General features: G+C 35.5%; 1 protein-coding gene across 6 annotated transcripts in view; it reads right to left on the reverse strand.

The window, feature by feature from the left end:
* Nucleotides 1-25,627, reverse strand: part of LOC128179624 (1-phosphatidylinositol 4,5-bisphosphate phosphodiesterase epsilon-1-like) — a 117,184-nt gene that overhangs the window by 29,124 nt on the left and 62,433 nt on the right. For all 6 annotated transcript variants that reach the window (XM_052847119.1, XM_052847122.1, XM_052847120.1 and 3 more), the window contains 14 exons: nt 24,735-24,981; nt 20,755-20,909; nt 17,445-18,914; nt 16,350-16,547; nt 15,645-15,716; nt 7,297-7,689; nt 6,343-6,492; nt 4,417-4,702; nt 3,831-4,087; nt 3,318-3,463; nt 2,771-3,020; nt 2,161-2,318; nt 1,346-1,702; nt 775-1,159 (listed from right to left, as the gene is read on the reverse strand). In XM_052847119.1, the coding sequence (XP_052703079.1) occupies nt 775-1,159; nt 1,346-1,702; nt 2,161-2,318; nt 2,771-3,020; nt 3,318-3,463; nt 3,831-4,087; nt 4,417-4,702; nt 6,343-6,492; nt 7,297-7,689; nt 15,645-15,716; nt 16,350-16,547; nt 17,445-18,914; nt 20,755-20,909; nt 24,735-24,981 (4,524 nt within the window). The remainder of the gene's footprint in view (nt 1-774; nt 1,160-1,345; nt 1,703-2,160; nt 2,319-2,770; nt 3,021-3,317; nt 3,464-3,830; nt 4,088-4,416; nt 4,703-6,342; nt 6,493-7,296; nt 7,690-15,644; nt 15,717-16,349; nt 16,548-17,444; nt 18,915-20,754; nt 20,910-24,734; nt 24,982-25,627) is intronic.

Raw genomic sequence — 25,627 nt, forward strand, 5'->3', positions numbered from 1 at the left:
GACTCAGATTTTCTTCCCAACCACTAGTTAACTAGAAACTCTGCATGTTTTTTTTTTTTTCAGAATGGCACTTGATAAACCTTTCTTATAGCACCTGAACAGAGTTAAATTGTTTAACTCTGTCAATAGAGCAATCTTTTTTTTGGAGGGGAAGGGGGGGGGGGAACTATGAATCAAAATTTTTTTGGAGAACCAGCGTTTACTCATACATCCCAGTGATATTCCACTTTTACACAATTTTACTTTTCTTCTTTCATTATGTAGTCAATTTATTTTTTTTTCTGCAAAAAAGTCAGGTGCTTTCATCGCAATTTTTTAAAAATCTCAACAAGGCATTTTTAAAAGTTGTATATTGGAAGCATATCAAAGATCACTATATCATTGATACTGTACGTATCACGGTAATCATAGATAAGCAATAATATATAAAGATATTTTGCTCCGTTTCTTCACAAATCTGGCCTTATTTATTTTTTTCAATAAGAAATAGAAAGCTGCAAAATTTCAAATGCATAATATTACAGTAAGGTGTGTAAATACCTTTTCCTCTCTTCTTTAAGAGTCGATAGCTCAAGAAAGGGAGAAATTGATAGCCCAGTATGATCAATACAGATGAAGTTTTGAACATGAATGAAATGTTCTAAAAATGAAACATATGAACAAACAAATGAAATAATCACTCTAAACTGTGATATTATCTTGAAGGCCTCAACAGGAAAAATTCCCTGACATTTCTCTCTCTCTCTCTCTCTCTCTCTCTCTCTCTCTCTTTACCTTGATGGCTTCAGCAGGTGTGGGCCCCTGACATTTCTCTCCTTCATAGAACAACTGTAGATACTGAAACTTCAGGTGCTGAATCCGCTTGTCCGTCTGCCATCGCATCTTCTGAAAGGCGTTGATAATTTTCCGTAGTCCCGTCAACCAGATTTTGGCCATGTTGTAGGGGGCCATAAAATACAGCTTCCTGTTTTCTGAGTGCCCCACTCCGTACAGAAGCGATATCACGTTCTGGCGAGAGTTCATTCCGTCCAGACAATACCTCTTGGAGAGTGCAGCTATGTCGATGGATTCCTCCACCCCAGAATTCACAGCCTTCACCAGGCGGAGATCAATGTACCCATCTTCCAGCATGTCATCCACATCCTGCCCATTTGAATACCTAGAGGACATTCAAACATTATGATTGAAAAATAGTAACAAAAACAAATACATTTTACTATTTCTACAAAAATTCTTCAAATGAAATGGATATTAAACAAATTGTATGTATCAAAATAACATTTTTTGTTATTTATATTAGTTGTCTGATAATTTCTATGAATAAGTCCCATCTATATTTGCTGACCTTGAACACAGTACTTGCGACGAGGCGGACTCTGACTCCCCTCGTTGACCGTAATCTGGATACGACCAGGTGTTCCCCACCAGTGAGCTCCAGGCTGGGCGGTGCCAGGAGAGGGTGGCATTGTCGATCTCCAGCCTCAGGTGGCACATGCAAGATCGACTGCTGTCGTTATCCACGTGAATCACCGTGCTCCCGTGGTGCATGCATTGCAGCTGGTGCTGACTCAGGGCGGCCATCTTTGGAGTGACGATCATCACCTCATGCTCGCTGAAGACCGGGCGGATGGGCTGGTAGGAATCTAGGTCAAGGTCATAGTCACTGTCCCCATCATTTTCGAAATCAAAACAGCTGCCTGGTCTGTCAATGATTTTAATCTATTGTAATAATGTGATGATTTCAAATACACTGTACATTGTATACCATTTTAATTTTCACGAAACTCTATACATCTATCAAAAGCAGATACAGATTTATGGGTTATCATGACCTTAAAAAGTTTTTGGAATACTGTGATATCATTTATATTTGTTGAACACGTTGACTCATGTATTTGTTGCTGAGTCTATCCATGGAAACTATGAAACGTGACAAAAATTTGTATCACAAGGCCTATTGCTGACAAATTTTCATTTTAAATTATTTTGTTAATGCAGGAGAACTAATATCCACCAAAATTGATAAAAGCACAGTACATACGCATCAATTGCATTTTCTTGGAAAAATTTGGAAGAGTAATGCAAGAATGATAACTCTATCTCTAATAGATCTGAAAAAAACAAACTCTGTTCAAGGGAGAGAACTCAATTTCCTCTGACCTGCTGTTGACAGACTCAATCTGCTGTTTTGCGTGATAATGAAACAGCGCGATGTCGTTCAGGACGTGATGCGTCTGCTTGAGCTTGTCCATGTTGATCAGTCCACCTACACCTATCCGTGTCATAAACCGGTCCTCTCCATTGTAATCAGAGATAAACTGCAAGATGGAAACAAAAATATAGTCATTTTATTTAAATTCAAAGATAATCTGAATAATATCTTTTTTTTCTACATAACACTAAATTTTCAGTCTGTATGAAAAAGGAAAACCGTGCAAAATGACATATAATTGTTAATATTTGTGTGAAATACACATGTACTAGTATCGGCAGAGCAATCATTGAGTATTTGTAAGAGTCAAATTTTGTGGACTGTTAAAATTTTAAATATTGTGCATTTCAACATAATATCACGGATTGAAAATACTTTTTAGTCAATCATTTTTTAAGTACAAACTGTAAGACAAACATAACCCTGAGATTATTCATTCATGGGATGAACATTCATAGGGGGGTTACCAGTAGGTTAGATTTATATACCAAATCCCTCTGCTGCAAATTAAAACCATGGATTTCACAGCAAGAAAATTTTCACATCATGTCAATTTACCTCTAATGATTGGTTCTCCTCTGAGGGCAAGACGATGATGCTTGGAACATTGATGAACAGAGATCGAAGATCCCGCAGGAACCCCCCAAAGAATGGCACCACCTTACAGTCAGGGATATCCAGCGAGCGGCTGACCGCCTCGCGGTACTCATCGGTCAGTTCCCGGGACATCAGGGCACCACACAACCAGTTGAAGGTCGAAAGATCCTCATCCACCATAGACAGCCAAAACGGCTTCAACTTGTCTGACCTGACAGAGTCAATATTTTGATGACTAAAAATTCATGCATGTGTTGAGATTTCCATAGAATTGTATATGATATGCTTTTGTAATATCTAGCCTTACAAACAATTTCAATGAAATTCGTGTACGAAAATATCCCATGAAATTTATTTGATGGGAATTTCATGTAAAATTCATGTAAATGCTCTTTTAACATGAAATTCACATGAAGCACAATTGCCTGTGTAACACGACATGATACAACCCATTAAATGAAATATCCCATCCCAGCTTTACAGAGCATCTATTGGAATAGATTCTTACTTGAGCCCTGCGACTATTTCCATGGTGGTGTTGAAGTTTCCGATGCACCAACAGTAAAACGCTAGCCTGACAATACAGGAAAGAATGGCTTTACGGTCCTCGTGAGTGGGCTGGGTTATCAGGAGCTGGGTCACCCAAGAGCTGACCTAATAAATTTATAACATTATTATAGCTAACAATATTTTTCTTTTATCACATTTTTTGTGCATGAAGTACTGGCAGTAAATTTTGTTGGCAATAATAAGAATTCCTCTTTTCTTGATTTCTAAACTTTCCTTGCTCCTGATCTTATCAAATTTCATCTGGACGATGGTTTTGTCACAAAATGGTCCACAAATTTGTATGTAACCAAAAATGTCAATTTCACAATATCCATAAAAATTGATTCTCATGTATATGAATGAAATCATATAGTTATTGGTACATTCTTTAATATTTTTGAAGAATGACCTAGTCCAATACCTCATTAAACCACTGAACCATTTCTGATTACAACACGAACTAGTCAACTACCTCATTAAACCTCTGTATCAGGTCCTCCACGCTGGACACCTTGTGGTAGACCAGTGACCCCCGGGAGATGTCGGTGGTCACCTGTCGGATGTAGTGGGCGGGCGGGACACAGGTGAACAGAGCGTGCTCAGTCTCGGTCAGCAGGAGGGCCACTTCCTCTGGGAAGTGTAGCATCTTCTGTAGATTCTGGAGCTCCTGGGAGTACTTGGTTCCTCTGTCTGTCGCGGGCTTCAGTATGGGGGGCTTACGATGGAAATCTAAGTACGGACAATGAATAGGCATTCATTCAATATATTTTAGACAGAAACTGAGAAAGTAAATTATTCTTATCTTTTTAGTGTAATGAACACAGTTAATGGGAGAATCTGCAACATAATTTCAACAAATCAAGTAACAGTTTGTTTTGATTATTAAAATACATGCAGATTCCAGAAGGAGAATTCATAATTTTCTAGTACATGTTGTGGTGTAATTTACCAAAATAAAATTACAAAACAAGAAACATTACTTCTTAATCTACTTTTCAAGAAGAAAGTCCCTACTTATTGGCAGTAAAGAAAAAAATTTGAAGTCAAAGTTTTTCTACCAAAATCGAAGCTTTCCCGTCGTAGAGTGCCGTTATTCAGAAATCTTCCGTCCATATCGAGGGCGTCAAACAGAATAGCTGTGACGGATTTGAGGTTCTCCTGTGAGGCCATGGTGAGGTGCCACGGTTTGGAACCTCGGAATTCCAGCACCAGGCCATCATGGGATTTTCCTGATCCAGTGTTCCACACCTCCAGTTCGGCTATACTCTGGGATTTCAGTAGAAGCTTGGTCTTGCTGTCCAGAAGTATGATCTTATCATTGTTGACACCGAGCAATCGGGCAATCTACACAACGAAGAAATAACACATTCAATAATGATCAAAGTTTTATATCACTTGTTACAAAAGGTTTTTTTTTTCTGCAAATGAAAATTAAATACTCTGCATCATAATGTATAATTTCTATGACAAGATACATATGAATTATATTTGTGAATTGGCCCACACACTTTGAATTCCAAGGAAAAATTATTTTGCTGTTTGTGCAACAGCCTGCAGAGATTGAACATAAGTTATACTCATAAAACTTAAAAAATAATTCAATTCTTTAATAAAACATTCTACAGTCAATTTACCAGTTCATACTTAATTGCTACACAAATGAACATGTGAGTTATACATTACTACAATTTAAATGAGATAGAACTAAATTTTTTGGTCCAAATGTTTTTGTTTTTATTTGGGAGAATTTGAAAGTGATTATTATCTACCGAAACAACCATAATTAAAATGATTCTACACTCCCCTTCCTCATCATCAAAACAATGCAAATAATCTACTTGATAAATCCAAGGCCGAGCCTCACTTCTCCTCATCATCTCAAGGGTGATCTGACAAAATCTGACAAATGTAATCAGTTTTATGAAGAACTTGAAGACTGACAGAAAAACATCATGTGAGGAAACGAAAGAATTAACAACAGTTTAATTGCGAATGTTTTTCATCGCCATTCCTCTGATTACATAATTAGCCTTGATAAGGCTGGGATACCACCGAAATAAATATGTTGTAAAAGTTTTACGAACAACCTGCACTACATCATACCTACATAGCGCTGGATTGGGCCTCTCGATAATGTAAGGTATTGCTGCGGTGGTGGGACTTTATCAGTATGACATATTACACAATGGTGATACAATGTATACTTGATGCACTCGTCAGCTGAATTATGCTGTTACAGGGATTGTAATGCAGTCAGTGGTTAGTTCTTATATGTGTGCTCTGTACTGATAAATAATGAGTTCCTTAAACAATTTTGATAACAATTTATCATTTGTAACTACTATTACTGACTTTGTTTTCTTTATACCAGTGTAATAGATACCTATGGTGATTCTCATAAATGAGGCCTGTAGGTTGCCACGCTAACCTGAAATGTCTTCCTGATCCAGTGACAAAATAGCAATGTAACATTTTAAAAGAAACAAAGAAAATGACCAATGTAAAAACTCATTCACAGTTTATCATATCTCCTATTTGGGTGTTCCATACTTTTACTCAATTAAAAAGATGTTCTTAATAGTATATTTTGAAAATCGATTATTTTCTACACAAAAAGCATTTAAGCCTTTGAATGTTCCTAAAATTCTTGTTTTATTTCTTATTTTAGGGCCCCCATTTTTTCCTATAAATTAACCTTTTTCAGTTATTCCTTGCACTTTTTCCCTTTCTACCAATTATAATTTTTTTTTTGGGGGGGGGGGGGTATTTTTAGTTTTTCCTTTCAATAACCCCCAGAACCTAGTTTATATTGAAACCGTTTTAAGTCATTTCTGCCAATATTTTAGAATACTAAATCTTATATTTTTTCAGAAATAATTATATTTACTTTTTCCTGAGCATTGATTTCCACCCAGTAGCTCCCGGACTTGACAAAATTTGTGGACAACTTTTAGTTCATTTAAGACATTCTTGGGCCACCTCACCTTTTTCTGGGCATTCCCTCGCAGTAATTCTTTGACCTGATACAGTTTACATCCAAAGGCTGGTAGATTCTTACAGATCTTAATATACTGCTGCTTCAGTTTCATCTCGCTGTCATAGTACGGAGCATGCCACAACTTCTTCTGTTTTTCCTGCCAAAGGAAAACACAAACACGGAAACTCATTCTCGGTCCCACATTGGTCGACTGATGATAAAAAATGATAACGGACATCCTGTTGTTGCAATATTTTTTTTTCAATTTCATCTTTGTCTCGTTTTCCAAGGCAGGTATGATTAAATTTATTGACAATAATACATTGAACGACACGAAACTGCGATTACAATCTAACCATTTAATCAATACAATTTATGATTGAATTCACGTATAAGATTGTACCATTATTATTTTTTCTTGCTTTGTAATTGGTGCATTGTAATACAGTGGTCTTTAGTAATTATTTTCAAAATCCGAAAATGAGAGATTTCTGATTTTTTTATGACAGGCAATTAGAATCGGATGGAGTCCATTAAGTTCTTGATGATTATTTTTCATTCTGTTATTGGTGTATTCATTTGGAGGATAGAGTCTGATGTCCTGGATTATAGAAAAATTCCATTTTTCTGTTTCCATGAAAACAAGCCATATATCATGGTAAAGGAGTGCAAGACTATAAACCAGTCATATATATATACTCTTCTTAATTCTCATAAAGGAGATTGCTTATAGACCCCCCCCCCCCATCCCACACCCATCCAAAAGGCAAAATTGAAAGAAATAAAAATTTGTACAAAAACAAACTAAACAAACTCATTTATAACTTTTATCAAGAAATTGATTATGCACAAATTCACTAAGCACAGATGGGCTGATAATGATGATGATGATAAGAACAAAAGACGCAGATAGTTAGGTGACTAATTCAAAAGGTGACGGAGCAACCTCCCACAGACATACCTGTATGATATAGCGTATTTTCTTGGAGGTGGTGAAGTCTGGGGGTAGAAACTGGGACAGGTCAACCTCGTTATGACTGTTCTCATCATGGTCGCTGACGCACGTCAACTGACGCACTAGCCTCCCCTTACGGCGACTCTGCGTGATCCTGAGGGCCCTGTTATTGCGGATAAGCTCTTTGCGCCTTCGGAGATTCTCCTGGGGGTCAGGGGTCTTGGACAGATACTTGTGAGAGTCCAAGAGTTTCTTATTGAACAGTGCGAGGTCGGACTTGGTGTAGTTTGGGAGGTTGTCCTCTGGCCACGCCTCCTCGATATGGAGCTGGATGCTGGCCAGTGTCGCCACGTCTTCCTTGGAGCATGGCAACTCACCACCTACCACCAACTTTTGCAACTGAAAAAAAAAATACATTTTGGTTTAAGCATCTCAATGATCTTCGTTTGGCAATATATAAGCCTAAAATTCACTGAGGAAATTATGGAAGAGTGTTAATATTTTGTGGCCTCATATTGCACTTTTAAAAATCCTCATATCATGATAAAATTTTATTCTTTTCTGGTCAAATTCAAAGTTATGACTTTAATATATGTACATGTACTACCAATTTATAAGTAACAACTTAATTTTAACCCTTTTTCAAAATTTTGACTAAAGGTTAACTCTTTACTGTTCTACAAACAGATACCTGGTTGATGAATTAATAACCACAGTTCCATTGTTAATTGTAATTTTGTATAAAATCACGAGGCATGTGGATATAATTTCATATATAAACCCAATTCAAATTATCAAAACTTGCAGGTTGAATTATTAGATGTGTTTAATATAAATGGTTATGAAAACTCTTGAGCAAAATCAACAAAATTCAGGGATTCTAAAATATGATATGCAAACAACAGAACTTTAAGTAGTCTTTCTATATATCTTTACGGATCATGACATTCCTTTTACTTGAACCAATATTCTTTGTAGAATGTCCCTCGAGTCACAGGTAAATCTTTACGGTCCCTCATTTCATTGTAAACAGAGTCAAGAGCCTATGTCATGTTTGATGAATTGCTAACTACATTTTTAAAATGTGTCAACTCTTCATTTATTGACAAAGTAATAAATTACCATATCCCAAAATCTCAGCAGTGTGCGCTTCATGGGTACAGTATATAAGAATCTCCTCAGGAAATGTGGCGTTAAATTGTCGTAAATTTGCCGTAATCAAAAGTTTTTGTATCAATGGGTGACCACATCAGGTGTGCCTTTCAAGAAGTTAATAAAAGTTGAAGGGGGTCGTAACGTCTGATAAAGCAAACACAGGAGGAGAATCTGATTCAAAATAAACTGTTAACCACATCAATCACGAACACTGTTCTATAACATGAAATCCTTGTGGTATTACGTTGATATCTTTATCAAGGGAATCAGTCTCAAAAACATTATAAGCCTATTTAATACATCTTTAAACAGTTATCCTTTTATTTAGAGAAAAGAAATTTGCAACACGTATGTCTTTGAACAAATTAAACCACAAGTTTCAGAATACACAGTCAAAATAACACATCTAAATTTCCCACAATTAAAACGTCCAAAATCCTTAATCTCCAATCTTCTTCTTTTTTTTAATCAGATCTAATTAGAGATCATGTTTTCTCCTGAACTTTCCCAATTAAGACAACATTCTGGAGGAATTAAAACACCCTTTAAAGACTTGGTATTCAGATAATTCTGCAAGATACAGATCATTATAAGATCTAGTGTTAAAGCTGCCATCGCAGATGCAGCGATAAAGTGTTGTATGTCACTGCGAACTGGTTTTTGGCACAACATTAACATCGACACTTCAGAGTAGCAGATTCTCTGAAGAGGAAAATATCACCCCATACTATTTTTAATACATACCAATAACATCAAGTGTGAAACTAAGTCAGTTTTGGTGACAATATGGGTTAACCAAGCATTTGTTTTCCCAATCAGTAACTCTATTCAAAGCTAAAGACACTTGAAAATACTTGATCTGAAAAATATATGTACTTCTGAATACAAGAACTTAGGTGTGTAAGGGAAATCCACTTGAAGTATTTATCAAACATTATTATCATTACATGTTTTATATTTATGAGAAGTTTTTGTTATTTTTTTAATTTTTACCTGAGTATCATCTTTTGGTAGAATATCATCCATTTTGAAAATATACACTATGAAACATTTTATCCATGAAGAATTAAATCCGATCCAACACTGGGGAAACTAGTTAATAGGTCACATAATGCTCATTGTATATTAGATCGAGCCATTGCACAACTTTTGTTTTGAATACAATTGTACAACAATGCTAGTGCATGCACTTATTTCCCATTAACGTTTTGTATTATATATTCCTTCAAGACACACAAGCCTATTTCATATATATATACACTTCATATCAGAAGTTGTTATAATTTAAATCCAAAATTCACACAGTATGATGAAGTCTGGCCTAAATTGTGCTGTAAGCTGTACTTTTTTTAAAAAGACAGCTAAATTATCCAACACAAAAGAGCTATAAGGTACAAAAAATATGAAATAAAATTTAACCAATCATTAATCATCCATTTCTTTATGCATTCCTTTTTAAACTATTTTTTTAATGAAAGGGACAATGCATTCAACATGTCTTCAATCATCATTATCACTATCAAATTGAGTAAGAAATTTCAGTTCTTTCAATAAAGGAGACCAGTCAATTATCAATCCTAGTCTATAAATATCTCCTTTCTCTCATTAAATCTGTATGTTCAATCTTTCCCCCAAAATTGCCCAAATCTTATTTGAAAAAAAAAGAAGAAAATCCAGCACACAAAGAATCCAGGAGCAGCCTGTCTGGAGCATATGGCAGATCCACATCAAAAAGATCCGTATCGGGTCCAGTCTCAATAGTACTACAAACATGCAACACCGGTAGAAGCAAGTGTCTACTGGTCATAAAATGGAGCCGTAAATAGTCGAGATTGCAGTGCAGTCGCTACACCTTGTATGGGGGATTGAAGGCTTCAAACATCCCCCCCCCCTTTTTGGATATTGATCCAGTGAACGGATTGCCTCCTCGGTCATACAAACAAAGCCAGAGGAGCTCCTTCAGGACTCTGAACATTACAACGTCTCAGTATCTCCTTAATCAACAATAAGTTGACAAAGCTCTCTCGTTCTTTTGTTTGATCATATTGCCTTTATCTGCTAATACCGTTTAAGTGAAACTGAATTTCCCCGATGCCCTATCGAGCCTTTTTGAGTCCTATAGTTTATAAGTTTACATAAACCGTGACATATCTGCCTGGGATGAAATAATACTTTCAGCGGTCAATGCATCTTAGTAACATGTTGCCATTGATGTATGAAATTTTATCAAAGATTTAAGGGAAATCAAAGGTTTTTACATCTACTCAATTTACATTGCATTGCCGAAAATCAATCAGAATTTGTCATATTTTTCAAAATTCAATAAAAAACAAAGGTTCAAAACTGGGACAGACCTGATTGAGTCTCCCTTCCCCCTCTGTCCCCACGCAACACACCTTACCCTAGTTGGTTTTGGAAACATATAATAGCCTATAGAAGTCCTCTTGGGGGTAATTAAGATATGCACCCAGTTTTTTTCAGTTTCTATCTCAGAACCACATGTCTTGTTTATATACATCAGGCTTATAAACATGTCAGAGGCTGCCTGTTCATCCATGTCATTAAGTAGATCAAATATTTATAGAGCAATATAATTTGATGCAGCATTTGTAGCTACTCAATTTCTTAGAGATCCTTTCAAAATAAAAATACAAAAAGCATTTTCCATATATATTATGTATTTAGAATTCAATTTAATTAGCTTAGGGATAATATTTCACTTTCAATGTTGTTAAAAAGTGCATGAATACAGTTGTATGTTGATAATTAATAGGCTCTCTTTTAGTTATTATATTGTCCTGAGTTTGAAACTCAAATAATACAAGGAAATCTATGAGAATGACGTTTAACAAGCTATTATCCTTAGCCATGCTCGATAATTCTAAATTATTCAAATTTTGTTTATTCTTACCATAAATTTGCTTTTTATTAAGACATATTTCATTATAATTCTTCTAGCAATACATGTAATATTATGATCATTTATTCAACGAAATGTTGGGCTTATAGAAGTTCTACAGAGGTCTGGTACATATAGGTAAGGTGGTTCCAGCCACCGATGCACTAAAAAACATCTTTTTTTTTAAATTTGATCTCAACTTGTATATATATTCCATTAAATCAATTGTGCACAAATTTGCAGTAACTTTTTAAAATGCATGGGTACCACAATAAATTTCTTTTCATTTCAGTTTATTTATAAAGTTTGAAGGAAAAATATCATTTTTATGATGAAGAAATATACTTTGAGGCTGGAGGTATGAAAACCTTAAGAAAATTCCATGGCTGCACCCATTGCAAATCGCAAGACAATGACAAATGGCGAAAAAATTTCCGTGGAATGTGGTCTAGCTACCCGAATTCTGTGCAACTCTCCGCTGTATCACAATCTCATTATTGCCGTTATTGATCACAAAGACTTGATTGAATCACACAATTATAACTGAACCCAGATAATCTATACAGGAACACAAAGATTCTCTGTACAGATTTGTCAAGCTGTTGTAACGGGGTTTCATTGAAAGAGAAACATGCACCCACGATCACATTTCCATCAGTGTTCTTTTATATCCTCTTATTTAATCCAGTAATATACAACATAATAACTAACAACTGAATGGAACACACGTGTACATTAAATTATTCCTTAAATCTTATCTTCATCTTCCATGATTGTATAATTTTACACATTTGTCAATGAGATAAAACATAAGTGATATCACTTTTTTCCACTAACTTTGTCCCCCCCCCCCCCTCCCCACCTTCACCACTACAAAAGGAATTTGCAATCCCTTTTTTTAAGTTCAAATAAATTCCAGTAATTGTAATAATGATTGTAAAAATTTCCTTTGAAAGTTGACAGCTTTTAAAAAGAATTATCTTTCGATAAATAGAACCATTTTAACAAGATCTTGGACTTTGGGTAGTTGGTGACATCGGCCTGTCTATTTCATTACTGGCCACTCAGCCATGGCTCTTTGAAATCAACACGATTTGGCTGGCTTTTGAGCTAAAACTACGAAATATATATGTGTATTTCACTTGAAACCAGCGTCATTTTGAATTTGGTATAATGCAAGAAATAGATAGCACCTCGTACCGAAAGTCCAAGGTCTTGTTAAAATGGTTGTAAAAGGTATATGGGTCTACATTTAAAGGAAAAATGTGCTGGGTGGGATTTTTAAAGACAGTTTCATGGCTGCTGCAACCTAACACAGTCTCACCTGTCCGATTTGTCTGCGATGCAGATTATCAATGTCTGGTAACCAAAACATTTTTCTGCGACAAGCAGCCTTAGCAAAGTCCTGAACAAGTTTATCAAATGGTTTCAGAGACACTTTCCTCACGACCTTGTACTGATAATGCGGATGATGGGTGGCAAAGTAGAATTTGAGCGAATTAATATTCCACCAAGTGGATATGATGGAGTTACAATGCGGATAAACGACATCCGGATTTGGTGACCAGTGGTCAAAGGTCATCTGGAGTGGGCCTTGAAGAGACTGTATACTGACAGTGAGGGTAACGGGAATTTTCAGATCCACTGTGGGGCATGGCAAGATGTTGCTTGTAGACAACAAAACGTTGTTTCCCTGCGAGAAGGTTCCAAAGTGGCTGCCTCTTTGCAGAGTCGCTTTTAACTTGCTGACACCATTTGAACTGCCGGTAACAGACATTGTCAGATAATGGATCCTTCTATTAGGATGCCTTTTTTCATATTATATCAAGACAGTTGCATCATAAAGCGAAGCCTCTTGTTATATATTTCCTCTCATTATAGAGGCTGTGGGAACGTAGTCATTAAATTCAATGTTCCTCACAGAAAACAGGTCTCTATCTTGAAAGGAAACACAAATTCTGAACACAGATTCAAAGATTTTGATGTAATGCTGATTCCATCACAGTCTGGAATAACTAAAAACAATTAAAAGACCCACTTCACAATATTTTTATATAATTTTCACTTCAAAAGTAACGACAATATAAAGTGTCATTTTTTTTCGTGAAACTTATTACCAACAGAACTCTCCTTAAATCCCATATCACAGTTATCTTCCATTTCATAAAACACAGAAAGATGATCCATTCCTGAAGTAAAATCTCCATCCAGTTCATACATTTTACAAATATTTGAAGATTTTTCACATTTTTTCATTTCTTTTTTTTTATCATTCAACTTGTCATCGGTAAGAAACATAAAACTCGAGAAAAATTGATAAGAAGAATTAGCTCCCCTTCTTCTGATCAGCAGCTCCTGTGTGCCCCACTGCAACAATTAGGCGATATGTACGGCAAACACCACTGTGAGCCCGCCCCTAGATAAACTGAGACCTTGCACACAGTTGTCTGTTTACTTTCCTGCTGCTCTCAAGAAGCTACCTGCCGTCTTGATGAGGCCAATCTAACTTCTTATGTGTAGGATGTAGCTATTATCAGCACAGCCATTAATTATTACATAAAAACAATTAATTCACAGACTTTTTTACAATGATCCTCTGTGTATATGTGTCCAATAAGGATCTTTTCTATGGTTTTGTAATTATAAACACTTGGAAAATTACGGTAATTTCAGTTACTTATGATTTTGAAATTTTTTTATTAACTCTCTGATAAAAAGAACATTCTTTAAATGAAATATTTTGATAATATAGACCAAATGAAGTCTTTTAATTTTTTTTTCACTTTTCATCCATCGTTTTTATGAGCATTTTATGTCCTTCTGATATTTTGTAACTATACGAATGCCCAAGACCACACAGTGCATTCTCTACCTGCATTCAAATAAATTATCTCCCTGCATTTCGTGCGACTTCTAGACCTATTAAGTATACATCAGCCGTGATTTACCTTACACTGAATTACAAGAGGCAGGTGTAAATGGCACTTTAGTTTAGGGCCTAAGGGATACGTTACACTTACTGTCATCTGTAGAACATGGGGAAGTTAGCTCTCAAGGTATTCTTAAATATAGAGGTAGAGGACTACAGTCAAAGCAGCCAGTTGCTTTTGGTGAACTTTTTTAATCAGATGAAAAAAAACTGGTGTTTTTTTATTTCAAAAAAAAAAACTTCAATCTAAAACCCAACCTTGTATCATAATGGCTATAAAGTAGGTTTGTCTTGGATATTATGTCCATTTTTACATGAATTTAAATAAACCCATTTTTTTTAAAAGATATAAGTTTTTTACTGTTTGAAAGAAATCAACACTTTAGAAATACAATAATCCTAATAATCTTTATATACTGATATCTATCTTAAGGTATTCTTTTCTGGATTGGAGAAACACATTTTCATCTGCTTCTCTCCCACAAAATACAGCGTTGAAAAAAAGGCCCTCAAATAAATCATACAAAATGTACCTTTCCTTCATTGATAATTTGATCATCAGTTAATCTAATCTTTAACATTTTTAATCATCATTCAATTTTTCGCAACAAATTTGATTATCATTGAGAATAATAAAGAATAAATTGTTTTTGACTAAATCTAATTAAAAAAAAAAAAAATTTAAGAGTTCTAACCCAGCATCTCTTTAATTAATTAAAATGAGAGTTTCAGTGTACTAGAAGAAAACAAGACCCGTGCCTGACCCTTGAACGGCCTTGATAACCCCAAACATTACAACAACAAATGGATAATACTACTACTACGACGACACTAACGGAGGAGCTACTACTGTAATTATACAATGACAGACTGACCAGCGGTGTGACATCCACGCATTGTAAATTTGTAAACAGAATTCTCTGTCCTCATCCATCATGCTGAACCCCTCACATCCAGTTTGCTGCATATCGGATGTCAAGCAATTCGCAAACAGAGCCGGAGACCCATGGTTATGGACTCAAGAAAACAACAGTTTACTCTAATAACTAGTTTGTACTCTTAATTTCTTGTTTGTGTCTGATTAAAGGCTGTCAGACTTTTTCTTCCTTATTTATAAAGTCAATTTTTTATTAAGGAATTTGGTTTGGGATGGGTGGGTGGAGGTTAAATGAATGTAACCTTAACTTGTATTTAAAAAAACCTTTTCGACTCAATTCCATTCAGTATCATTCGCTTCTTCAGCGTTGAATGAAATTAGTTTTCAAAATGCTGTAACGTTACACTAATCTAAGACTTCTATGCAATGAAGCAAGTAAAAAGGGAAGAAACTCTTATCAGTTTGTTATAAAAACCAAAATGAATACCAATTACCCTTTTATACTGCGCATGAATGTTCTGTGGGTCATCTTCTTTCTCTGATCTCTGCTTGGTCGTATTCTTCTCCTGCTCAAAAAAAAAAAAAATGTCGAAATTAATTAAGTCTCTTTGATGAATTTCACTTTCACTTCTTTGGCCTCTGATTACCATAAAGCTTCTAGCAATTTCCAACATATCAGTTTCAAAAAATCACATAAAAGTAATATTATTCACTGTATAATATTGAAGGATATTTTAAATTTTTCAATTTTCAAGGATACAAGCAGTGAAAATCTGAGATTATAAGGTCATTATAGGTACCAAGGTAATGATAATGCAAGTGAACATTGTCTACTACATCTAAAAGACCTAGCTTCCGGACCATAAAATTTAGGTGAGCTCACTTTTGGTCTCAATCAGTCTCACTTTTATGAAAGGAATAAATGGTAAAAAACAGAGACTGAGATCAAAAAGGAATTCATCTAAGTGTTTTGGCCCCAACCATGTTTTAAAAAGATTGGGTGGTTTACATTTTAACTTAACTCATCAGATCTACTTAAAATTTAAATGTATGATTTTAAGCTGTAAACTTTAATTCAGAAAAACTGCTTTAAAATTGAATTATTTTCCTATATCTGTATCCAGAGCTCTTCTTCAAAAGAAGATAAATATAGTGGAAAAATGGCTACAACCATTCAGCTGTCTAAACAGCTAGCCTACCTCTAGATGCAGGCAAGAGCCTATCCGTTGACACCAAGCTTTGTACTCGAGACCAAGAACGGAGATCTTTCGAAGGAAATCCCGCATTTCGTGGATGATAAGGCTGCTGCAGTCAAGGTCATTGCTACAGACCTTGATCCAGGTTTCAATGACCTTGAGCACACCTAGATGGGGCTTTGGAATCTCTGGATGTATCACCTTTAATAAATTACAACAATAAAATTCTGTCTCATCTCAATGTAAAAAAAACAACAACAAAAAACAATAAAAAATCTATGAAGTTGAATAACTTATAACCAAATTTAATTTACTATCCAACAAAATAAAGATAAAGCTAGTAGCTAGACAAAATGCTAAAGAGCAAAAGCAAAGATTTTTATTTTAACAATAATGCTGCACCATGTAAGCAACAATTAGTTATGATATTAAGCATCAGGTGCTGTGGAATATTAATTAATACAAATCATAAGAACCAATTTTTCATAGATTTCACAATTTGTTGACAAATATATTCTATGGAATCACTGTAATTTGTGAATCTAATTCATGATTTAAACGCAAACAGTATCAGCCTTTATTACTAAGCTATTTTTGAAAAAAATTGCATTTCAATTTAATAAATAAATCATGAGCATGAATTCTAGCAAGATTATCTTTCTTATTAAAGGGTCTATGCAACTTAAAGTATCAACAGTAAATATTTGGGTGGTATGTAATTGTATGCACTATCAGCATAAACAAATACAAAATTCTCACTTAAAACTATCTAAAATCTGATGGTTCCACATTAGGTGCAGCACGATTCAAGATCATTTTCTGTAATAGGGTTATTTTAACATCTAACATTTCCACAGTTATCACTCTTAGTTTTAACTATACATTTGCCAAAGTGTACTATACCAATAGTTCAAATCCCTTTTATGAACAAAATTTGCAAATTTTTTTGATGCAATAATTAAAGCAATATGCATTGATATGACAATTCAATACTCTACTTCTAATTTCATGTAATTCATTAACATAGCTATCATTTAAGCCAGCAGTAAATAAGCCTCTTGCACAATCATTACAACCAAATTAGTGAAGCGTAGGTACCTGCATATTGACATTGTTGGTGTGATGCGTGCTTGGTGACCATGGAGAGGCAACTGAGGTGTTAGTGGTTGAGGAGGCAATTGAGGTGGTGGGTGAGGGGATGAGGAAGTTTGTGGTGGTAGCCACACTGGTGGTGATACAAAGCAGTGACTGCTTGTCACTCACACTGGTGGCTGGTGGGCCATTGTTGGGCTTGGAGCTATCAAAGGGGCTGGGGAATTCAAAGATCTGAGGACTTTGACTAGCACTAGACATGGGGGAGGCGGGCGCCTCAAAATGCACTTCGATATTGGCCACTTTGGAGTCACTGTTGGAGTCTGTGGAGGACTCGCCAGGCTGAAATCCTATGTCCTGTTGTCGAGGGCAGTTGGTCCAGTCTGTGGTTGTTATGGTGATAACGGATGGTGAATTTGGCACTTTGACTTTGGAAGTATCTGGGAACACTTCTGCACTACGCTTTTGATTGTTCAGATGCTCAGAGCTGCAGGAAGATAACTCTGTTGGGGAGGGGTCATTGCCTCCTGTCCTGGCCAAGTTCTCAGGCACCGAGCTTGAGCGGGAGAAAATGGGCGACACATCAGTGGCAGGAGTGTCCATCACAAAAGTTGGCAAGTTTATGAGCTCTCGTTGAAACGCAACTATATCAACATCGGCAGAAGGAGAATTCAGTGAACCTTCAGAACCAAGGTCCATACTGTCATTGTTATTCTCAGACTGAGGGGCTGACATGCTACTTTGAGACTTGCACAGATGCTTCTTACTCGACCAATGAAAGAGTTTAGATCTGTTGGCATGGTTACCTGAATTTTTCTCATGTTTGTTTTCACTAAAAGACTCTGGACTACTAATTGCATTACCACTACTGGATTCACACACTTGATTTATCTGACCACTAGAATTGGACTGTGTCGGATTGGCTAAGCTCTGACCCATTGCTTTAAGAGCTAACTGGGTGGGCTTATTTTTGGACTGAACACCATTGTATTTGACGTAATCCCCAGGACTAGACACATTCGGAGATTCCATCTCATCAGATGATGAATTCTTATTGTTCGTTATAGAAATTTTTAAATTCCTCTTCTTCTTCATTATATCTTTCTTCAGTTCATATTTAACACTCTCCGAATTACACCTGGGTGGACAGACCTCCTCCATCGGATTTTCCGGTGGCCGCAACTTTGTCTCCAAAGTACTATGGGAAGATTTCCGCCGAATCATATTTCCGAAAAGTTTGTGAGCCAACAGTCTTAAGATGATCACAGGGTGAATTAGCATGGGCAAGGCCATTAACAGCTGCTCCCTGAATGGCTTTTTGTCGATCTCGGTCAAGAACTCCATTGAACATGCTGGGGAAATAAAGGGAGACAACACACCCTTTTGATTTTGCTTGATGAGCGTAGTTAGACTCTGGACAGAGGTAGAGAGGTTCATTGTCGACTCAGAACTTTCCACTTCGTCCCCAACAGCCTCCTGCAAATAATCGCAAAATTATCGTTAACTATTAATTGCCAATTAAGAACAAGATATTTAACATTGCCATATCCTAAAAAGAGATGTGTACATATTAACCTGTTTAAATGCAAGGAGGAAAAGGTATCACAAAAAAATCTACATAATTAACTCCTACGCAACTCGTTATCTCTTCACATACTCCATAAATTTAACAACTTTAATAGCTAATTTAGACATCATTCAAAGCAATATAAACCAAAATCAGTCAAAATGTGTGCTAACCTTTTACACAATGAAAGCTTTAAATCTAAGATAACTGACATAATTTTCTGAAAATAGTTTTTGATCTGAGCATGCAAGTAATTTGCAGTATACTATATATAGTTATAAAAATTCAACATGGTTTAAATGACTTCCCTGTAAATATCTCTTGAATCAGAGTGCTGAAATTAAATTATCTTAGGTCTGCTGCCAGACTGATTTAAATCAATGATGAAAGCCTTCAGGCACTGGAATTTAGCAGCTAGAGTTATGCTTCTTTGCACTTTGTTAACATTAAAACTAGAAAAAAAACCACATGGACATATAAAGCTATGTGCATTAATTGTTAATAACTTTAAGAGTACAAAATTCCATATTTTTGCCTTTTTCAAAACCTCTTTGTAAAACATATTTTTGTGCTCCTAGCTAGCTTGGCAACTTCCAGTACTTTGAGTACTTTGATTTACAGGTACCAGTTCAATAACCTGATTCAATTTGATGTAAGAATTTACAGATAGAATCTCGCGGCTACATGCATTATTTCTTTTTCACTGATTTTTCTTAAAATAGCCGTGAGCTGGCCTCCAGTAAATGTGTCTGTCTGTAGCAATTATAATCTGTCTGGTTACCTGGCAGGCTCCTGGAATAAAATCTACCTTATTCTATCTATAACTTCACCTTGAACATTTTTTTTTTTCATTTTTTTTTCTTTTCGCGCAGCTGTTATGGAGATAAGAAGTATAGATCAAAGTGAAAGTAGATAAACACTGAAGGTTAATTGTCTATGTAACTGGAGTACTGGTATCAGAAACCGAATACGGTACAATTATTTTATGAAATCATTTATAGTGGCTCAATTTTCATGGATTTTTGTGGGTACCCTTAACCGTCGAGTAAAGTATCAAAACAAAATGTTGCATGATATCTCTGAATTATGAAAACAAATGTACATGTACCTCGATACAGAACTGTCACATTTTATAAGCATATAAATTCATATGCACTTACTCCTATGCAAAATCTACTACAGGTATATATTATCGCAATACATCTGCCTACTTCATCATTACCTAACTCCATTTAAATCAATGCACAAACAAATTTTAATGGTTTTTCTTGGAATTTTTCTCAGAGCTTGCTATTTGCAGGAACCAAGACCATAAAATGCCTCTTTGGGTATTAAACAAAAGCATTAAATATGACCTTTTAGAAGCAAATGTAACTCTCATTTGTGGATCTGAAAAATTTCTTGACATACTCTTACTATTTTCGCCAGGTAGTAGTCGATTTTGTAAATTTTTTTAATCCTTGAATCAATTTTGACACACACATTTTTACAACAGCTTGAGTGAAAAGCATGTACTGAAATATATAGTTAAAACAAAGTCACGCTTTCAGCATAGTCAGTTTCGTTCCCCTTATCAAAACGCTGACTAATAAAAATTTTATTGAATATAACAAATTACAGTTTGTATCAAATCAAAATCACCAGTCCTTGGAGTTTTGTTATAACCATGTTTTACAGTTATAGCAAATTATCTATCAAAAGTTGAGGTCCCCGGGGACCTACGACAAACCATAACAGCTAGTTATGTACCTCGATGAGCTCTGCTACCAGTCCCTCTAAGGAGGCGGCCTGTAGATGATGGTTCTCGTTCCACATAACCACTCTCCCTATGGCCATCAGCTCAATGAAGCTGTCCTCCGGGGAATGGACCTGTAGATGGGAGTTGGTATCCGTGTCCATAAATACTAAAGGATAAAAAAAAAACATCTTGTTACCACTTACATTGTACAGTAAAACTCGTTTAGTATGAACACGGATATTGCGAACTCACGGATATAGCGAAGTCAACTTGGATCCCCAGCTATGTAAATTTAATGAATTTCTTATACAGTTATAACGAATTACGGATATAACGAAGTAATTTATTAGGTCCCAGTGACTTCGTTATAACCGAGTTTTGCTGTACACTGTTGGATATATATCATCAATTAGTAAAGAAGCAGAATTATGCAAGGGTGGTAATGTAGTACAAATAGACAAAGAACTACTGACAAAATACAGCTGAACTTTGATATCTCGAGCACTGATATCTCCAATACAATGGATATCTCAAGGTGATTTGTAAGTCCCAACCACTTAAACTTTAAGTAATTTACCCTTCATATCTCGAATACTTGGATATCTCGGAAGTTTACAACCAGTCCTATCTAGTTTGAGATAACAACGTTTGACTGATATTAAGGTAGATTTTGTAATTAATGCAAGTACTTAATTCTACAATCCTAGTGTTTTGTTGAAACTTTCAGGACCACAAAATTGGCAGCGCTGAACTTTTGTCATGGTACAATATAGTAATTATACAACAACAACAACAAAAAAAAGCAAGGTTTTAGAAAATGTGAGGTGAGGTTCTTGGGATTTTAAGCGCATATTAATTCTTAGCATTTAAGTAGGAATCTACGATTTTAATCAACACAATAGCAGTTTTACAATTATACTAAAAACCTCATGATGCTCTTGTATCCCAAAGTGACAAAGTAAAACATATATCTATAAAACTGTAGAACCTAATGGAAAGGGAGGTAACCAATGTAACTGTGGATCAACTTGACCATGACCTTGTACATTTGACATTGACCTTTAAGGTGACCAAATATGAGATTTTTTGTAATCTTGAATTTTTAAAAAATTTTGTGGACAGTTGGACATGTTACTCTAGACATAAAAAACTCGACAATACTGAAAAAAAAAAAAATTTACTAATTGAAAACAACAACAGAAAATCGTGTTAAAAATAGTTGGAAAACTTATTTAGGGATTTTGAAAATCAATCAAGGTTCTTTCTTGAAAATCTTGGTTAGATCTTTTTTTCGATCGTGATTCATACAAATTATTTAAACATCCCTTCAAGCCGTTTCATCAATATCTTATATGGAAAATGAAAATCTAAGTTTCTCTCTGATCCCACAAATTTAATGAAGTGAATGAACTGAACACGACAGTCACTGTAATTAAAAATTTTGTTTCATTTCCAGTCATTTGCTTCAAACAAGTCTTTTACTCTACATTTTTGACGAAGTTCAACTATAGTATTAAATTGAGAAATTTACAATTAACACAATTAATTTTTGCGGGAGAAATGTGAACTGTACCTTCAATTACTGAATGCGTATGCATTAATTAATACGTCACTTCTTTCATATGTCAAGCTTGCAAGTCTGATATAATAGCAGAGTAAAGTGTTTACCCTTCAACAAAAAGGCAAAAGACTGATGATTGTAAAGGTCATACAGGGTCCTCAGTGTTTGTAATAGTGGTATTCATCATTGGCATAACAAAATATTTACACATTAGTTAAGTGTTGATCAATTTACCCATAAATCAATACTCTCACCCTAGATTCCCCCTATCTGCTCTGTTTACAAACATGAACATTTTTCAAGGCCTGTCTTATATTATTAACCCTTTTTTTAGATAATGGCAGACAGATAAACTTCACAATTCTACATAGCCTGCGGGGGTCAGCAAAGCCATGCATTTACTGGGCTTTTTAACACAGAATTCCCTAAATGGTCCTCGAGTTCCATCGAGCACCAATAATGAAATGTACAACAACAACTTCCCCTTACAGGCTATTTTATCTGGAACTGTTTTCTACTGGTGGCTGGGGCCATCAATTGGCTGTTTTATCAGCTCCCGTTGAGGTTAATATGTGTCATTATGTTTTGTTTATCTGGGTCTCGCTCCTGATGGCCCGACAATGACCACTGATAAATCTCAGGCCCCAGAATCCCCAGCTAAAGCCTCCATAGAGCAGGCCCCCAATCAATACACATGCAGACTGCAGCCGCCGTGATTTCGTGATCTCTTAGCAATCCAACTCCACAATTTTCAGTATATATATATCATAGCCTTTTTATTTCTTCTGCAACAGTAAAACTCTTACTTCCATTTTTTTTCCTGTGGAGTCTACTATATTAATTTGCTTCATTTTATTCTTCATTTGGGATGCGGTGTAATTAAGACAAAGCTATAAAAGTTTGTCTAATTAAAACCTAAGCTATCTCCTAATTAATCTATTGAATTAACTCAGTACATCCAATGGACTACTTGATTAGATTTTTTAGTACAATATTGACTGGCCGACAATGCCTTGCATGTGTTCCTTCTAAAATATCTATTCATAGGGGTCGATCTTTCTTTATCCTAGCAATTTGACATTGTAGACCTCCTCTATGTTGTTTTATGCAATACAAGAACCCATAAGTAAATTGCAAATTGAGTAACATATTAATTCAAGCTTCTAATATATACTATACTCTGTCCCAAGATATTCTCGACTCACATTTTGCCTAATCACTCAATATTTGTAAACACCTCAGGGTTCAAATGATGTTCATTCACGAGGATGAAAAATGAAAAAACATTTATCCTTTAAAACAACTCCTCTAGCTTATCAGGTTTCAATAAAGGGCTAAAAAACATTATGTTTACGGAAATTTTTTATTGCAACAGACCCGAATGATTATATGATATTAAAAAATTGTGCAAGGTATTCTGAGTGACTTCCAAATGACAAAAAGATGTCAACATTCCCCATTAAAAATCTCCGTAAGAAATCAGTTTTCCTTCCTATGAATTTTTTCCGAATGAAAAATGATAATACAGTATGTGAATGAAATTACCTTGGATATTTCTAGTCTCATCTATTTCAATTACACTTCTTTCACAGGTATGTTTATTTTTATCAAAAATCATCGAATTGTGCTGCATAAGTATCTTGGGAGAGACTAAAGTAGAAAACTTCAATTGAAGTCCAAAATAAAAACTAAATGATGTGTGTGGCTTTGTATAAAGTCAACGGTTTTCAGGGAGATGGGGGCATTTGATGGAAGGGATGAGGTAGTGGTAGTTAGCAAGGAATGGTAGCAAGGCCGTAATTAAATTTGCTCTATAATTTCATATTTTCATATTAAGATATGATTGTTTGAGCCAACAGATTCTAAAAAGTAGACACACTGGAAATATTAGTCTGAAATACTGTAGATTCTTCATAATATGCAAGTACTTAATTTTGCAACTCCTTTGTTTCGTATCAATTCATTAAATTGTGAGTATATGAAATCTTGAGTGCTGAACTTTTATTGTTACTTCTTATAGTAAACAGATGTTATAAAAATGAAAACAAGATTTAAAATTCTGCAAGAAGTGCTCCTTGTGCTTTTACAACTATATTAATTTCTTGCATTTGATATAAAAAAAAATTCTCCCTCCTGGATAAAATACATACAAGTTGGAAAATAACTGAATGTCCATGTATTCAAAAATCGAGGTATTCTACAACCAGTCTGATTAAAATCACCTCCATCCCCCTCTCCTTAGACTCCAAGAAGGGGGGAGTGGTTTTACTCAGACTTCTCTACAACAATCCAGTCAAAAATTATTGTATGGCCGAGCTCATGTACCGTTACATTTATCTGCATACTTACACTTCCTGTCAAACAGGTCCACACGACCCCCAAGTTTATAAGGCCGAGCTCATGTACCGGTATGTTTATCTGCATACTTACACTTCCTGTCAAACAGGTCCACACGACCCCCGAGTTTGTGCAGGAGCCCCATGTACACCAGGATTCGTGCGGCATGGTACTTGATGTACTTGGCGTACTTGGTGCTATGATTGGTGTAATACCACTCATCTGACGGCAGCAGAAGCTGCATCAGCATGTCCGAGATGTCGGCGTCGTTCAAGGCCTGGTGATAGTGTGGATTCAGGGCTATAGAGGCCAAGGCTTGGAGGAGAAGACACAGCAGGTGCTGCAAAAAATAAGGTTTCATTTATCTTTAGACAAAAATTCATTAAAATCACTGTAAAGAGATTTCTCTTGGAATAGATGTCGTCAGATCACCCATAATCTGCTTTTTATTCCATCTCATGCAATGTGTGTACATGTTTCAGATTTGGTAGCTGAACGTGCTTGAGGCGTCATATACATGTATTGTAGATTCAATTGCTTCACACCCAAAATGATTTTAATCATAAAACCTAGCTATGAACAAAAATTTAGGGAAAATTAGTGAAAAAAATGGCAACAATTGTATATTCTTCTCACCATAGAACACCACTTCTGACAGAAAAAAAACGTCATTCACAGGAAGAGCCAGCTCATTTAATCCCAAACAGCAAATCGCAACTATTTAGTCATTGTACGAAACAAAAGAAAGACATGATCGGCGCATTTTCTAAGAGTGCACCTAACCTTGCCCAGAATTTTTTTTTTTCTCGTCAGGACGCAACCTGACTAAACACAGAGAGGTGATATTTACATTGGGTCCTGGGCCTCTCCACTTCCCCCTCCCCAGTTGACACATAACTGTCATATATTACACAAAACTATCTTTTGTCCTTAATGAAAATCAATATCCCAATTAGAGCCTTGACTAGCTTGATGACAGTTACGTG

Source organism: Crassostrea angulata, chromosome 4, assembly GCF_025612915.1.
Source record: "Crassostrea angulata isolate pt1a10 chromosome 4, ASM2561291v2, whole genome shotgun sequence".
NCBI classification, from domain to species: domain Eukaryota; kingdom Metazoa; phylum Mollusca; class Bivalvia; order Ostreida; family Ostreidae; genus Magallana; species Magallana angulata.